Source organism: Lissotriton vulgaris, chromosome 5 (assembly GCF_964263255.1).
Source record: "Lissotriton vulgaris chromosome 5, aLisVul1.2, whole genome shotgun sequence".
NCBI lineage: Eukaryota > Metazoa > Chordata > Amphibia > Caudata > Salamandridae > Lissotriton > Lissotriton vulgaris.
Genome location: NC_141693.1, coordinates 656,351,962 through 656,371,012, shown reverse-complemented (window position 1 = coordinate 656,371,012; position 19,051 = coordinate 656,351,962). Strand labels below are relative to the sequence as shown.

Genomic DNA, 19,051 nt, shown 5'->3' with positions numbered 1-19,051 from the left:
GATCATAGGCTCTAGAGTTATCATCTACTGGTGCATAAAAGCTTACAAAAGTAATGGGTCTCTGTCGATTTTTGATTTTACATGTAGCCCAACACCAACGCCCTGAGCTGCCCTCTTCTGTATGTGTAATTTCAGCATGGATGTTCTTATTTAGAAATATCGCAACCCCTCGCTGAGATTCAGAAAACAAAGAGAAGCCTCGATATGAGGCCCAAGTTTTAAACATTGAAAACTCATCGAGTTTTGGAGACGAGATATGTGTCTCCTGTAACAGTATTACAGAGGGATTTTCGGTCTTGATCCACATTTCTATAGCGCGCATTTTCTTTTTATTATTTAGGCCATTAACATTGAAAGAAATTATTTTCACACACTCCCTACTAGACATTCAAGATTAATTGCATATTTTCATATTTTACATTTTATGAGAAGCCAAAAGCAAAATAATTAAACAAAATAACACCAAGGACATCATTTTTTCATTTCTTTTTTCACCCCCACTACCCCTTCGAACCGTTCCCCTTCCCCTCAACCACTGCCACCTACCCGTGACACCTATCTCCCCAACCCCCCATCCTGTGGCCCTACTTCCCTCCCCCACGCCAGCCACAGAACCCTATCCCCTAACACTGGGGTGTCCTGTTGTTGCACCCATTAACCCCGGGCACCCCTTGTACTCCACCTCCCCTCCCCCCTCTTGAAATTCACCATACCAAGCTCACCTCAAATCTATTAGTTTGCAAGTTATGAAACACCATTAGCTATGATCAAAAAGAGAACACATCTTGAACTTTGCAGCGTTATTCAAAACAAAATAATTATCATAGAGATTTCTATCCCTTCTGACCATGTGAAATTTCATTCAGCAAATCCTGTGCTTCATCCAAGTCTGATAACATGTAAAATTTGCCCTTAACCAACACTTTCAGTTTACACTGCTGAGCAATCATAGCTTGGGCTCCATTGGCTTTGAAGAGATGCAGAATTTTCACGAACTCCTTCCTTCTCCGAGCGGCGGCTGCGGACATGTCGGAAAAAATGCGACATTTAATTGTCTCACTCACTGCGAATTGTCTTTGCTGGATAGCTTTAGATAGAATAGTTTCTTTTATCCGGACATCTGAAAATTAAACAAGATTGTAGGAGGAAGTGTGAAATTGGGGAAGGGTCGGGCAGGTACCCGGTGTACTCTGGTAATAGTTAAGTCCCCTTCATGGTCTGGAATCACTTTCTGTTTTAAAAAGGAAGTCACCCACTGCACTGTGTTAGACCCCTCTATCTCCTCCGGGACCCCCACTATTCGGAGGTTAGATCTTCTGTTATAATTTTCCAAGTCATCCAGTTTTGTTTCCAGTGTCCGTGTGGTCTTGGAAATCACTTTGACTTCTTTTTTGGCCTCCGTCATCTGGTCTTCCAAGTTTGATATTCGGCTCTCAGCTTCTTGAAGACGGAGTGGGAAGGTGGAGACTAAATCCTCAATCTTTTCCAATCGCTGATGAATTGAGGCCAGTTCGGCTCTTTTCATCTCCCGCACCTCATCTAAAATTAGATTCAGCATTTCCTTTACTGACATCTGGATTTCACCCACAGTCTCGGTGTTTGTATCTAAGATGGGACTAAATGGATCAGTCAAGTATGCAGATCGGGTGTCTACAGAGGGTGAGAGTGGCTTACTAATTGGTACATGGCCAGTATTGGAATCAGTGAGAGTTCCAGAGGTCAATTGATTACAACCTTGAGGCACTGCAACATTCGCCGATTCACCTCCTCTTTGAGCTAAGAATGCCGGTGTCTTTTTGCCTTGAAGTAAAGTCATAGCGGGTACTGAGATAGTATTGGGCACCACGTTGAGCGCTGGGTCCAAGTTCCCTGAAAACACGGTAACGGCCAATGTTTCTGGAAGATGGTTTGATACCGAGAGAGCCACTGGTTGAGCAGGGCAACTAATTGAATGTATGCTAGGTTTTTTTTCAAACAGAGGGAATTGCTTTGGACCCTTAAGCGCACCAGGCGTCATGACTTTTTTTTGCTTCAGTTTGGCCATCTTGAGCAGATTGAGCAGATTGGGGTACCTCCAAACCGGTATTCACCTTCCATGTCTCAGCCAGCCCCAAGTTTTCTCCTGGACCAGTTTGCATAAGCAGTTCAGTGGAGGACCCCTCCAACTCATCTGGGCTTTCGGAGGAATCATCTTCCTTACATTCACCTTTATCCGCTAGCTTAGCAGCATCCTCTGCCTCCTTAGCCTGCTGTCGACGGGCTTTCTCTTTAATTCGTGCATTGAGAAGTTTGTGCATATTGTTTGGTCTGTGTCTCCTTTTTCACTCGAAAAGAAACCGTTGACAAACTAGATTGTTGTAACCTGCCAAAAAAGGAAAAGATCAACTTCTGGAATTCAGTTTGCCCGGGGTAAATGGCATCAACGTAGGGTAGCAGAGTGAGAGACTCTATGAGATGGTAAATCTAGTTTTCAGAGGCAGTCTGTCCTACAGCAGTATACCGTAACTTTTGCGAAGGACTTCAGCGCAGGGCAGCGCTCACCTACTCTTAGCTACTGCAAAGCTTCTTTAGCACCCTTGGCACCAAAAGCAATGGGGGAAGCAGAGCATGATGGATATTGTAGTCCTGGCCCCTGGGGAAGAAAAAATGCCTTCGCTCAGGCTCGCAGGAGCCGCCACTTCCTCTGACCAACAAATAAGTGCCACAAGCGAAAGACCCGCTGTTTTTTAAAATAGTTTCAACGTAGTTTTCAAAGTTCAGGAGCATTAAACAAGAGTACATCTCGTACTGCCCGCTGCCTATGTTTTAAGCCTGCCGCCGTAAATATTAGTTGAAGTTACTCCCCCTTGCCTGGAAAGACTCACCCACTGCCGTCACCGAAATCAGATGTCCATGTAGCAGCTAAGTTATGGTCTTCGGCAGGGTGCTTACCGGCACGGCATGGGTCAGCAGGGCACGGGCTCGGGCTCCTGAAAATATGCTGCCAAGCTTCGGTGTCTCGGATTTCTTCATGTACAGGCAAGGCTGCTGCAACTCCAAAACACAGAGACGCCAGATCATCGGGAGAACCAGGAGCACCAGAAACGCCAGCTACCTGCCGCCATCAGCATCGTGGGAGGGAGGAGGAGCAAGGAGGAGCAAGGATCCCAGGTGCTACGCGGAGGCGTGGAACTCCGTCATAGCACTCCCTAAATATATATAATATCAACATAAAAATACATTTGAAAACGAATCAACTTTTTTTAATGAAAACAAAACAATATATATTAAACAACATAACAATTAAAATTTTAAAAAGTTAGACTTGGAGAGGTATAAATCACTACTCCCACTCCAATCTGAGCACCAGTAGGGAAAGTGTTGGACTTTGCAGGGGGGCAGATTTACTATTTTTACTCCAATTGGAGAAACAGTAGGAAATCCATCAGATTCCCAGCTCCAACATAAGAAAAATCTCACTGCTTATTTTTTGGAATAAAATACTTAAAATATAGACTAGAAATCAAATGTAAAAAGTGCAAGTTCCTATTAGAAAAAGTAAAATCTGCATTTTTGAAATGGCAAATATTGAAAAATGAATAAACAAAATAAATATTACAAGATATAAATGATTAATATTACGATAATTATTAAATAGAACAATTACAATTGAAACAATAAATATTAATTTAGTAACACAATTAGATATTTCATAAACTAATCAGCCAATTAATAATTAATTACAAAGGTAAAATAACAATTATTCAGTTAATGTACACACATAATTAATTAGCAACTAAAAAATTAAATAACATGAAAATGATTTTACATTAAATACAATATAATACAATTTATACATTTAGGCAATTTTTACAAACCCAACAACCAGATACTAAATTAAGATTTTTATGTAAATAAAAAAATATGTTCATATTAATAATCATAAACTATATTAAAACTAATTAAACACAATTATGCTTATATTAGTAATAGCTTATAATACTAAAATAAAAAATGTATCAAACTAATTAAAAATACTATATCTTATACAACTATATCCAATAAATCTATATGACATACAACTATATTTAAAGAGCATATTAAATAACTAACAATATGATATTTATACCTTCTTTATTCTGTCCCATGATATTTTTGACATCACAATATTTTTGACACAATATTGGTGAACTACAGTTATTTGATGAAAAACCCTAACTTTTTAGAATGCTCTCTTTTCACGTTATATTTACCATTACAAGCCTACAAATGGATGTCTGCCCTTCTCTCAAAGTCCGTCTTGTGTGTTGTGGGCAAATATAGTTTGATGCAGTTGAATAAGAAACCTCTCATCTGAATGTAGGGGTGAATCAACTGCTGCATCCACTAGTATCACTCCCTTTTTACTAGCAACTGCTGGTTCAAAAACACAGTTGTCGGAGTCCATCCTCTTGTAAGAGGGAAAGCCAACCACCTAATAAAAAGCAGACCAACATCAACCAAACTTTCTTACTTCTCTTTGACTAATTCTGACTCCCATCACCAAATAAACTTGTGACTTATGTTCATCTCTATGAGGAGAGTAAGTAACAGCCGTTATTGCCTGAAACTGGGCAATAACGCTTAATTAAAATCAATTACAATTCACATAAATTTGAAACTGCATAAGAACGTTTAAGTTGGGGTGTCATGTCTGAACACAACTTACAGTATGAGTAGTTTAGAGAGTGCTCGAAACTGTTCAGTAAAATGTATGGACTGAGGAGAATAAAGTAAAAGAAAAAACTTATACAGGGTACAAGAAAAAAAAACTTACAAAAACATTGGTTCTTTTGTTATACATCTTCATATTAGTTTGTGATGTCTTTCCAATTTCTTATGTAAATATTTGATTGCTATCTTAGATTCTGTGCAACTGTTTCTTTTTTTGTAACATTTGCTTATTGATTTAGGGTAACAAGGGGAGATGTCAATATACATAAAGTTCATCAGTGAAACAAACGGCATATCACATAAATAGAGTTAAAATTCTCAGTTCTGAGTCAAACAGCTCAACAGATGGGCATGGGAATAGATAATAGAACAAGGACAAAGTAACAGCACCTGAGGGTACATCCTCTACCTGGGTATCTAGCCAGGATGAATGAGGGAAACTAAGATCTAGTTGATGGAGAGTGTGGGGAGAGAGGGAGGAAAAAGGGAGGAGAAAAAGAGGATGGAGAGGGGTGGGTTATGGATAGCAGGCCTGACGATGGTGATACTGGATGAATAGGAAAGTAATTATTTAAGTAGTTATGGAGGCAGGGGCCCATATCTCTGCTATGTAGGAAATTGGAGCGGGATTAGGTATGTTTCTGTTAGCATCAGTTGTGTACACTGATCAAGAGGTATCAATAGTACATAAAACCAAGATAGCTCACAAGGTCTACACTGTATGCAACTCTTTTATTTGAGAAGTTTATCCATGCCCAGTATCCAGCTGACAATAATGGGATTGTTGATTTTCAACTTCATTGTATTAGGGACCAGATACACTAAGGGCTTGATTATGATGGCAGGGAGACTGCCACCGACAGGCTGTCTGTGGCAGTATGCCTGCCATTGTGACCAACTTTACCACCCCCCAAAAATATGATGGTGGCCGGATGTGTGGCGGTCGTAAAGACTGACCGACACACATCCGACGGGCTCCTTGAGTCTCCCGATGCGGCAGAGTGGCTCATAGCCCCTACAATGGTTGCAGTGCCTACCAGGCACCATCGTCGGGATTACAATGTCCCTTTCTGCTTGCTTGTTCATGGCGGTTGACTCGCCATGAACAGGCAGGCGGAAAGGGACTTTGGGGCTGGTAGCGAGCCCTCCTTACCCCCTGGCTCCCAGACATTGGTGCCTGGGAGGTACCTATGGTGCCTCCTACACATCCCTGCACCATGTGAGAAGCCCCGCATGGTGCCTGCCACGTAGTGCAAGGATATGTAAATTGTCATTTTTTTGCATTGCGGCCGGTGCTGCAATCAGCAGCACCAGCCACAATGCAAAACATAGGCAAATCGATCATCTCGGTGGCAGTGACATCGTAATTCATACTGTGGGACTGCCGCCTTGTAGGTGGGAGGTCCCAAAGTCGAATGATGGCGGACAGACTTCAGTCTATCCGCCATCGTAATCAGCCCCTTAATCTTTTTATGGTCACAAACACACCAAATTGGAGTTTGCAATCCCACATTTTTCTAAATGTTCTAAACCAATTTTAGTACTTGGTAAATTTTGAAACATGGACAGTGTCTTTAAATGAATGATAAATGAGGTACTTTTGGTAATTATTCAATTCAATTCAATCTTTATTATGTTTTGGAACTCCGTGGAGGTCCACATAAAAGAAACATACAATACAAAATTCCATTCATTACCAGAAAGAAAGAAAAAGAAAAAAAGACAATTTACAACAGTTACCGCAATACAAAACAATTCACAGATACATACTTCATAAGCAAGCCTTCAATAAATAGCTAAAAAGCATTTAAAAAAGCTAAAAATGTTAAAACAGAATCTCTAATTCGGAGGGTTATAAAGGGCAGACATAAAAGAATTAGCATTTAAAATACCCATTTGTAAACATATTTGCCTAAACCATTTACGGCGAAAAGGACGCAGTACTGGACATATAAAAAGTACATGCATTCGGTCTTGGGTAGACAAATGACAAAGGTCACAGATTGCGGGGACTCCATACCATTTAAACAAGAGGTTATTTAGAGGAAGCAAGTCCTGCCTCAAGAGCAACCAGAATCTCCAAACACTATGGGGCAAATTCCAAGTGACATAGGGTTGCACAAATTTTCTTGCAAAAGAGTCAGTAAGGGGATTAACAACTTTTTTAGCAAGAATCGAGGCACAATCCAATCTATAGCTAAGGTCCCAGGAGGCCTCTTTTAAGACAGACTTTAGCTGGGGTGCGGATAAGGAAAAGAGGATATCCTCCTCCAGCTGCAGAAGCGATACAGCCTTTCTAAAGTTTTTAACAATTAAGGAATATTCTCTTAAACTTCCCAATAATTCCGCCTTTAGGAGAATTCTCATAGTCCCCGCTGCCCCTCTGGCTAAGCTTGCAACCCAACGTATTACCGCTGCCAGGCCCTGCACCCAACTTCTGCGCAAGCCGAACTCAAGTCTGCAAGCGGCCACAGAGCAAGCGGAATTAGTGGAGGTTACGCTTCTTAATAATTTCCCTTCGACCACATTTAAAAAATCCCAATGCCTTAGGTCGACTAATTCCAATCCATATAGGAGGGTAGAAGGAATTTTTGCCCTGAAGACCTCCAATAGATAAGAAAAATGCCTTCTTCCCATTGCCGAATACAGTGCACTTAAGCTTTTCCCTTGGGATAGGGCCTTCCGGGCATTGTTATCGATATGGGGTTTATCACTTAACGAGTCTGAAATTATTTTTCCTAAGAACACATAACTCTTTACTACCTCAAGTTTGTCGCCTCCCACGGACCAGACAAAGTTCTCAAACTTATGTTTTTTTCGGCCTGAAATACACATTATTTTACTCTTTGCTGCATTGATTTTAATATAGTGGGTTTCTGCATACAAATGTAAAGCGTGGAGGCGTTTAGCAAGACCTTTAGGCATGAGATCCATAATTAAAATATCATCCGCATATAGCAGACATGAGATGTGTTTTCCACCCAAGACTGGAGCTATACCGTCGCAAGAGGAGAGTGAGGCGGGTAGATCTGCAATATACAGAGAGAAAAGCAGTGGAGCAAGGAGGCAACCCTGCTTAAGGCCATTATTTGAGGGAATAATCTTAGACAATCCTCTATCTCCTCCTTGGAGAACTTGACACCATGTGTCTGTATGCAGCGCTTGGATCATATCTAACAATTGAGGGGGCATACCCAGAACAAATAGCTTTCTCCACAGCAGAGGGCGATCAACCTTATCAAATGCTGTGGAGAAGTCTATGAAAGCCACATACACTCTTCCGCCGCATACCCTTATGTATTTGTCAGTAATAATCTGAAGGGCGGAGAGATTATCCAGGGTTCCATGCCCCTTGCGAAAACCTGTTTGTTCTAGTGGCAAAATTTGATTTAGAGTCACCCACTCATTAATTAAGGACAATAAGCATTTAGAAAAAACCTTCCCGATAGCATCTGGAAGGGCTATTTGTTGATAATTATTGGGAAGATTTCTGTCACCCTTTTTAAACATGGGCACCAAGATGCTCCCCTTCCAAGAGGAAGGTATAATTTTTTTTAATGAAGCAGATCCTGAATAAAGGGAATACAATTTTGCTCCAAGATACTGGATCTTGTTTTAGAACAGATATCGGGAGTTCGTCCGGTCCCATAGCTCCTGATGGTCGCATATCCTTAATGGCCAATTCTATGGATAGTTCAGAAGGGGACTCAATTGTGGAAATGATGTCTTCACCAATTCTCCTAAGTTCCACTCGCCGGTCATTTCTGGCATATAAATTTGAAATGTAATCTACCCAGCATTGTTCCGAGATAGGAATTGGGAGGGGACGCACTCTTGTACCGCAACCCTCCCCAATAAGAGTCCAAAACTGTCTAGATTTTCCATGTACAGCAGCCTCCCGCAAGCCAATCCATAAGGAGTCCTCCTTTTCTTTTTTAATTTTTTTCTTTACCCTGCTTCTCCTTCTTTTGAGGAGAGATATTTTCTGAAGCCTCTCTGCTGATCTACATACATATTGTTCCCTCACCAACTTATTTATTTCCTTGTTAAGGGTAACAACTGCTTTAGGGAAGGAAATCTTTCTTATGATTGAATTAGATTTAATTACTGTAGAGATAATCTCCTTCATAAAAGCCTCAAAAGAGGGAAGTTCCAACCCCTGCCAGTTAGCTAAGTTATTTAAAGTTTTTTCAAGGATTGGCTCCAAACCCTTCATGGCTTTAAAATCCCAGAAGCATCTGCCTGTTTTTTTTTTAATCACCATTAAGCGACCAAGGATCGGAGTTAGGAGGATCCACTGACAGTGTTAATATAATAACATTATGATCGCTGTGATTTGATTCTATAACAACCAAATCCTTTAAGAGAGAGAAAATACAGTGGTCAACAATTACATAGTCCAAAATTGAATTGCTTTGAGAGGAAATATGTGTATAATAAAAAGCAGACCAACATCAACCAAACTTTCTTACTTCTCTTTGACTGATTCTGACTCCCATCACCAAATATACTTGTGACTTATGTTCATCTCTATGAGGAGAGTAATTAACAGCCGTTATTGCCTGAAACTGGGCAATAACGCTTAATTAAAATCAATTACAATTCACATATTCACATAAATTTGAAACTGCATAAGAACGTTTAAGTTGGGGTGTCATGTCTGAACACAACTTACAGTATGAGTAGTTTAGAGAGTGCTCGAAACTGTTCAGTAAAATGTATGGACTGAGGAGAATAAAGTAAAAGAAAATACTTATACAGGGTACAAGAAAAAAAAACTTACAAAAACATTGGTTCTTTTGTTATACATCTTCATATTAGTTTGTGATGTCTTTCCAATTTCCTATGTAAATATTTGATTGCTATCTTAGATTCTGTGCAACTGTTTCTTTGTTTGTAACATTTGCTTATTGATTTAGGGTAACAAGGGGAGATGTCAATATACATAAAGTTCATCAGTGAAACAAACGGCATATCACATAAATAGAATTAAAATTCTCAGTTCTGAGTCAAACAGCTCAACAGATGGGCATGGGAATAGATAATAGAACAAGGACAAAGTAACAGCACCTGAGGGTACATCCTCTACCTGGGTATCTAGCCAGGATGAATGAGGGAAACTAAGATCTAGTTGATGGAGAGTGTGGGGAGAGAGGGAGGAAAAAGGGAGGAGAAAAAGAGGATGGAGAGGGGTGGGTTATGGGTAGCAGGCCTGACGATGGTGATACTGGATGAATAGGAAAGTAATTATTTAAGTAGTTATGAAGGCAGGGGCCCATATCTCTGCTATGTAGGAAATTAGAGCGGGATTAGGTATGTTTCTGTTAGCATCAGTTGTGTACACTGATCAAGAGGTATCAATAGTACATTAAACCAAGATAGCTCACAAGGTCTACCCTGTATGCAACTCTTTTATTTGAGAAGTTTATCCATGCCCAGTATCCAGCTGACAATAATGGGATTGTTGATTTTCAACTTCATTGTATTAGGGACCAGATACTCTAAGGGCTTGATTATGATGGCAGGGAGACTGCCACCGACAGGCTGTCTGTGGCAGTATGCCTGCCATTGTGACCAACTTTACCACCCCCCAAAAATATGATGGTGGCCGGATGTGTGGCGGTCGTAAAGACTGACCGCCACACATCCGACGGGCTCCTTGAGTCTCCCGATGCAGCAGAGTGGCTCATAGCCCCTACAATGGTTGCGGTGCCTACCAGGCACCATCGTCGGGATTACAATGTCCCTTTCTGCTTGCTTGTTCATGGCGGTTGACTCGCCATGAACAGGCAGGCGGAAAGGGACTTTGGGACTGGTAGCGAGCCCTCCTTACCCCCTGGCTCCCAGACATTGGTGCCTGGGAGGTACCTATGGTGCCTCCTACACATCCCTGCACCATGTGACAAGCCCCGCATGGTGCCTGCTACGTAGTGCAAGGATATGTAAATTGTCATTTTGCACCAGCCACAATGCAAAACATAGGCAAATCGATCATCTCGGTGGCAGTGACATCGTAATTCATACTGTGGGACTGCCGCCTTGTAGGTGGGAGGTCCCAACGTCGAATGATGGCGGACAGACTTCAGTCTATCCGCCATCGTAATCAGCCCCTTAATCTTTTTATGGTCACAAACACACCAAATTGGAGTTTGCAATCCCATATTTTTCTAAATGTTCTAAACCAATTTTAGTACTTGGTAAATTTTGAAACATGGACAGTGTCTTTAAATTAATGATAAATGAGGTGCTTTTGGTAATTAAATTTACGACCCTTACCGCAGAACATTCTTGGTGGCGGTCTGCAGACCACAAGACTGACCGTCCACCCGCCAAAATAGGACTGTGGCAGTTGGACCACCATGAGATCATGGATCCCAGGCGGTGGCGCAGCAGACTGAGGCCCCTAATATGCTGGCGGTGCCACTGCTGCACTGTCAAGCATATTAGGAGTTTCCTCAGGTCCACACTTTTCATGGCGGTTCTACCACCATGAAAACTGTGGCACTTAGGAAACAGAGGGGGCCCTGCAGGGCCCCCTGTTGCCTCTGCACCATGGGGTGCATGCAGGGTGGGCACATGTTGTGCCCCCTGTGTGTATACACCACCAGTTCCTACAGAGCATGAACTCGACAGTCATGCCCTGCAGGAACTGCCTTTGACTCTCCCATTGCGGTGTCTTTTTCGAAGGCACCGCAGTAGGAGTGCCAAAGAACCATCTGCCAGAGGAAAAAATTTGAGACCGCGGCGGGTGGTTTTTAATGGCTATGGCTGTTTCTGAGCGGGGGGGGGGGGGCGGCAGCATGCAACCCTGTTCCGAGACTGCCAAAGTCATGATAAGGCCGTATGTCTATTGCTGTGGCGATGCTTACTATATTGGAATTTTCTCCACCCCATCTGATATTAAAGGATAGTCTTTTGAATATATGGCAGAATCCATGTTCATTAATTTTGTCCCTCCAGAAGTTACTGTAATTGTGCTTCTCATCATTGCCTTCCTTAAGAAAAATTACTCTCCCCTTCATTTTGGTGAATTCTAATTTGTATGTGTTTTTTCCCCTGAAATATCAGATACATAACAAAAGAAGTAACGTGAAAAGGAGGCTGATACTCTCTGACCATAAATAAAGAAGAAAACATTGTGAAATGGCTATATATACTTTATTCAAAGGGTTCTGGAACAAGTAAATTTAATGGGAATTGTGGAAAGAAGACGATCACTACAACTTACATGAGTTTGCAGTTCATAATGATTGTAGTGCATTTTTTTTAATTTGAAGACTCTTCAGAATCTGTTGAGTTTTAAATTGTAAACGTGATTATAGTTGGTTTGTTGTGGAATTTATATAACTTTCTTTAATTTGTAGATTTGTTTAAATCTGTGGAGTTTTACAAATACAACTGGTATGGTTTCTAATATTGTGGGCAATTGTGTTTTTTTTTCAATTTGCAGATGTTCAGAATTTAGAGAATGTTGACATTAAATTAAATACATTCAAGAAGTTGTTTCGCAAATATGTTTGTGCAAGTTAAAAACTATCATAGTATTGACAATGATACAATAATAAACATAATGTGAAATAAATATATTTCTTACAGTTATGCATCTGAGTAATGTTTTAATTTACTGCATTTATATCAATTGTACTATTATATTGGTGAACACCATACTGTAAAAACGTGGGAATATTGTCTAATTTGGTGGAACTAATTTCGCTGACAAAAGGATGACAGGCTCAGTTGACCTCACTGGGAATCCAAATATGTGGCCAGCCAATTGCAAATTAATATCTGCAGCAAATTAATTGTTCCTTTTAAATTTTCGAACTACATTCAAGGCCAGATTATACAGATTGCACAATTTTCACTAATATTTCAGGATTTAATTTATTGCACTGGTTCAATATCGACAGGCAATTGGAAGGGCTAATTACTGCAAACGTGGCACTTGCACCCACTGACCACTGCAAAAACTGCATCTTGTTCAGGATGACTTGTTCAAACACAAACACAAATGCAGTCTAATTAATGCAGCTCCTATGAGTTGGCAAATGGAGCATATTGTAAATATGACATGATATAAAAATCAATGGTATTCAAAAAGGGCAAGTGACACTTTGGCTTGCAAATAAATGGCATTTCAGCAACCTATGAGGTACCTTTTCTTTAGCATGTATTTAGATCATTTATTAAAACGTTCATTCAATTAATGGTTTATGGTGCATTCAAAACCCTGAGAATCCTCAGAACATGGTACCAAGCACAAACTTGATGACTATGATAGATCATGTGACAACTTTTGAGGCCTTTACATCCCATGTTTGACCCTTTAAGAACCTGGAAAGACATCAGATCACCACTGCTCCCCAATAACAAGTCACACCTCTTCTAACAAGAAAACAACACCATCCTAAAGATCTACAGCAGACGATATATATCCCTCGAAAGGGGCAGGTTGTCACGCTTGAGCAAAGTACTGTGGTGTCAATGAGATTCTCGCACCCCCTCTTTCTCTCGGTTAATATTAAGACTACACATTTCAATCTGACAGTGTGGGGGAAAGATGATGGGAGTGAAAGAGACAGATCTGATGCTTTTTCTTGAACAGATCTATTTAGATATCAATATATCTTATAGCTCCCACAGAATATTACATTAAACAGGGATTCATGTTGAGAGACAGTATATGCATTAACTGCCCATATAGCTAACCAAATTGTGGGAGCTGTAAGATACATTGAAATCTAAATAGATCTGTTCAAGAAAAAGCGTCAGGTCATATAGTTGTGTTGAATCAGTGAGTGGGGGCTTGATCTGACTGCTATAGCTCCTTATTGAAGATAGTGAAAGAGACAGATGCCAATTGTCTGATTCTACTTTTCAAAAAGGAGGATGGCCGACTCAATAATGTATCTGGTACTTGACAAAGAGATATACATGTGAGACAACAGAATGGAATGCTAAGCCTTTCTTACTGAACGCAGTAGTGAAATACACAGTAATAAGCCCTGCATTGAACAGGATACAGGAGATGCCAGGAGTACTGTATGATGTAAGACAATCAAAGAATTTGCAGATTCTTGCTCACCTTTCAAGTTTATTACTAGTGACACATTTCATCCTAATTTTGACACTAATACGATTACTTTTCAAAAGACTGTAATATAAATAGGCTACAATAGTGAACACATTCCCCTAGAATACTTGATAACCATAAGGATTTCATTGAAGGATAGGAGTGCTGTTTGGAAGATATACATAGTGAAAAGTGGTTCCAATTTTCTGGGATGAGGACATCAAAGGAATTTACGTATCAAGCTAGGCCCTACATCAGCTGTTTTTACTGACAAGCTAGGGCATTTAAGAGAATTTCAACACAGAAGAATGCCAAACTGGTAGTACATAAAAGCAGAACAATACCTCTCATGATGAAGGAAGCTTTAATCCATGAGTTGGAGAAGCTAACAGTACAAGGAGTGATTGAACCTATAGAGTGTGAGGACTGGATCGCTCCCATACCCATAGCATCCAATTCTAATTGTGAATCTATTTGGTTGTGTATAAATCTGAGGGAGCTTAATGCCAAAATTTGGGTAGATCGCCATCCCCTACCTAATATAAACGAAATGCAAAACATGATAGGTGATGCAGAATTTTTCAGTTATTGATCTATCTTCTGCATAGCACCAAGTTGAGCTACACCCAAGTAATAGGCCTCAAACTTCATTTATAACACCATTTGATGCGTATAGGTTTTGCAGGATAACTTTTGGCCTTGCCTCTGCTGAGGCAGTTTTTGAAGTAGTGATGCAGCAAATTTTAAAATGAGTTTTGAATGTCCAATGTTTTCAAGATGATCTGTTACTTTTATGGATGCATGGAAGAATAGCACAATATGATACTCAGAACTGAACTAAATAAGCTTAAAGAAATTATTAATTCTCCGTATCTTGAACATTTTTACACAAAGAAGAACACAATTGTTACCACATATGCCAGTAATAAATTAATAGGGGCCACTCTCAGTCAGATTTTTTGAGGGAAAAGAAAAGAATTGTAGCCTTTTCTTCAAGAGCACTATAAGATCCTGAATCTAGGAATTCAGTATTACAAAGAGAAGCATGTTCATGTTATTGGGCAATGCACCATTTCGGAATTGTTCTGTGGGACATTCCTTTTTCTTTAAGAACAGATCATAAACCATTGATTTCTGCAGTTTCAAAAAAATGAAAGAACCACTCCCAGGATTTTCAGACGGCTTTTGGGATTGGTGGGTTTTAATTTCAAGATGGTGAACATTCCTGGTGTAAAGGTAAAGAATTCAGCCGCAGATTGTCTTTCTAGACTGCCACTTACTGATTAGGGTGGTGAAAACGGTGAAGTAGAGGAATTTGTGGTAGCATCGATCACTGATGGTGTCAGGGCTAAGAAATGGGAAGATAACATAAAGTCAGACCGAGTATTATATAAAATTAAAGAGTTGATTAAAAGGGTGTCCTAAGAGATTCTATGAGTTGGATGATTCTGTAAATGTTATTGGGCGGTATGAAATAAACTGTACATTATTGGTAAAAACTTATATAGAGGGAGCAAATTAGTTCCACCAGAAGGGACATATGAAAAGCTTACCAACCTGGCTCATGAAGGTTAATTAGGCTGCAGTTTAATGAAAAACAAATCAAGATATAATTACTGGTAGGCTTGCATGGATTCCATGATTGAGAATATTGTAAGAGAGTTTGTGAGTTATGCATTCATTGAGAAGAGCAAACAAATTAAGAAAAATCCTATATCGGTAGTGGAAATACCATCTACTCATGAAAGAAAATTGCTCTGAACATTATTGGACGTATGGATTGCAGTGGCCTTGGGTAAACGTGTATTTTACCTTAGTTGATTACTATTCTACATGGGTTGTAATCAAAGTGGTGGACAATTTTAATAACAGTACAGTAATTACATTATTAAATGGAGTTTTTCACAAAGAGGACATACCCCAAATCATTGTCACTAATAATGGTTTATAATTCACGTCTATGCAAATAAAGGAGTTTCTGAGTAGTCTTTCTTTTAAAATAATTATGTATATGTATATAATTGGGGTATCATATTGGTACAGTCTGTATTCCCTCTCGATTTTTTCTGTACCCTCACCTGTTGGAATTTTGCGTTCTGTTAAGGCAGTTATGATTGTCTCTCTTCTCCTAATAGCTGCCCCCCCCTTAAGCCGCAATCCTGAATGTACATAATTTGTAGCGCGAGTATGTAAACAATGGGGGTTATTTGAACTCAGGCTGCTCTTGAAGACCAGCTCTTGTATTTATAATCCTCTGTAAGTGCAGATTGGTCAATATACACTTCTACCTGGTCTCCTGTTTCCAGCACCCAATACAGCAGCCTCGTGATGCACCCTGCAAGTCTTTTCGGGAAGACAATTTTCGCGAGAGTTTGACATCCTTCAGACTTCATTTTTGGATGAATTACTAATCAGCAACGGCAGCAATTGACAAAAGTGCATTATAGCTACGTTATCAAATGAGTCGGTTTTGCTTGAGGGATCCTTCATAAAGACCCCCTCGTGGCCTTCCCTATGCCATCGAGTAGTTAGTTTTAAGGCCGCTAGCTGTAAGTGTCAACATGGCATTTCTATTGCCTGCCATTTGTTTCCTGTTCGCTGGGATGTCGGCGAAAAGCTCAAGCAAATTAGTATTTATATACATAGGAGTTAACTATTTTCTTAGTAAACTACCATAATGTGCATTCGTTCGATGCTCTCAGAGAGGAGATAGTGAGGTGTGTGAGAAACCCATGGGTTTTGTTAGGAGTGTGTATTTGAGTAGGCAGTGTTGTCCTTTTTTTACTGCCACACAAAACCGTGAACTATGCTCGGTATTCCAAGAAAATGCGAGCCCTACATGGAAAGCATATCCCTTCAGTAATTCCTTGCCAGAGCGCTCAAATAAATGCGAAAACAGGTCTGTTTACATTTATGCAATTCTGGCTAAAGGTAGAGCATTCTGTTTGCTTTAATGTTTTGAAGGCCGCAGACAAATCGTAAAACACTTCCAAGCATTGAAGCAAAACACAAAAACGTTCCAGGTATCCGTTTAATCACAAGCGAGGAGTTTGCTTGGCCCAAAACACACAGAACATTCAAGGTACCAGAATATTCACATCTGGGAAGTTTGTGTGCGTCAATACACAGAGAACATCCAAGATATCACAATATTCACAACTGAGGAGTTTGCATGAGCCAATACACAGAGAACATCCAAGATATCACAATATTCACAACTGAGGAGTTTGCATGAGCCAATACACAGAGAACATCCAAGATATCACAATATTCACAACTGAGGAGTTTGCATGAGCCAATACACAGAAAACATTCAAGATATCACAATCTTCACAACTGAGGAGTTTGCATGAGTCAATACACAGAGAACATCCAAGATATGACAATATTCACAACTGAGGAGTTTGCATGAGCCAATACACAGAAAACATTCAAGATATCACAATCTTCACAACTGAGGAGTTTGCATGAGTCAATACACAGAAAGAATTCAAGATATCGCAATATTCACAACTGAGGAGTTTGCATGAGCCAATACACAGAAAACATTCAAGATATCACAATATTCACAACTGAGGAGTTTGCATGAGTCAATACACATAAAGCATTCAAGATATCACAATATTCACAACTGAGGAGTTTGCATGAGCCAATACACAGAAAACATTCAAGATAGCAGAATATTCACAGTTGAGGAGTTTGTGTTAGCTAAAACACATATTATATCCAAGCTATCTGAACATTTACCTCTTGAGCTTTGTGTGAGCCACGACAGAGCAGTAAACTCTGGATGTATGAACATTCGCAACTGAGGAGGTTGTGTGAGCATATGCACAGAAGAACATTCAGGGCACCTGACTACCTACAGCATGAGGTGAGCTAGTAAGCTTACCCGCAACAGTAATTTAATGCTGTCTGTTGTTATGAAGCAATACGAATCCAGCAGAATTCTATATTTATGAAAAAGTGAGTTGAAGTTGTCTGAGAAAGTGAGCTGAAGCCGTCCTGCTAGCGTGGGCCAGTTGTGCATCTCCCTGCAGCCTTTTGGTCATGCTCAGGTGTGTAGTTTTGTCACGGTTGATTAGACTCCTCAGCCCTATGTTCCTCAGTAGACACTTCCAAGAATGGACTCAATGCATATGTTCTCCACAAGGTTGTTAACATTGAAAAAGTCAATGTTAATAATGAAAAATCATATGTAAGAACAAAAGGCATCTTTATTAACAAATTCACCCATCATAAGCTCTCTGTTAACCCACACTCAGAAATATGTGGTCAGGCAGGCTCTGAAACCTACACCTGAGGTTACTGATTGTCAGGTCACAGGTGGGGCAGCATGTAGCTGGCAGGAAAACACGCGAACAGGTAACTGAGATCAATCCCATAGTTAGGCACAATGACACCACAATGGTCCAGGGAGTCTGAGAGGTGCACACATTCCAAAAACAGCATAAAGTCAGATGCCCCATGAAGTTAGGAACAAATAGCCAAACAGGACACAGCACAAACAGTAAACACATAGATTATGTGCACCTCATGCCGGACATCTTGACACGTTACCCACTTGCCCACATTGTGTCCAGGCAAGGCCGAGGCTCACCTGCATTTGTTATCAGGGGACTTATTTATGAATCCAAAGACAAAGCCTGCATTTTTTAATAAAAAAGGATCAACAGAAGCATTTTATGGTACCCAATGAAATGTATAAAACTTGCTCCGATCGATTGTACTTTGAGACAGTCCTCAGTCCTGCTTCTATAACTGTACTCCCTGCTGAAGTGTTTAATTAAACAAACTCTTCCTGTTTTGCTAAACACCTTTTGTCTTTTGTTAGTTCAAGGTAAATTCATATTCGAGCAACAAGGTAATCAGAGTTGGGGAGAGGACCATGTTTCCTCATCCAGGTGGATTAGGGGGGGCGCCACCTCATAGCAATTTAACCACGATTAATGTGCCATGACTAATAAGCCACTGATAGAGAATCAATGGGGCAGAGAAGACCAGGTGGTAAATAGTCATGCCTACTCATGGTTGGCGCCTACCTACTCATCAGCCACAATGAACCTTCTTGAACCCCTGGGAAATGCACAGTCTGAGAGTGTAGCCTGGATGCTCTATCAAGGCAAGTGTTAGACCTGGCACCTTGGCGTGAGTCTCCCTTCCACTTTTTGCTGATGTGCCTCCGATGTTTTGCTGGTTTTCCGATACTCAGGGCACTGCGCCACGGCTGCCCGTGCCGCAGTGCAAGTGCTCCCTACTGTAAATTGTACATGCGATTGGTATCCC

General features: G+C 40.4%; 1 protein-coding gene across 1 annotated transcript in view; it reads left to right on the top strand.

Moving 5' to 3' along the window:
* LOC147711368 (cysteine-rich motor neuron 1 protein-like) overlaps positions 1–12,291 on the top strand; it is a 279,746-nt gene extending 267,455 nt beyond the window's left edge. Inside the window, exon 5 of the mRNA XM_086922083.1 lies at positions 11,761–12,291. Coding sequence (XP_086778209.1) covers positions 11,761–11,768 — 8 coding nt within the window. The 3' untranslated portion in view covers positions 11,769–12,291. The remainder of the gene's footprint in view (positions 1–11,760) is intronic.
* The last annotated feature ends 6,760 nt before the right edge of the window (positions 12,292–19,051 follow it).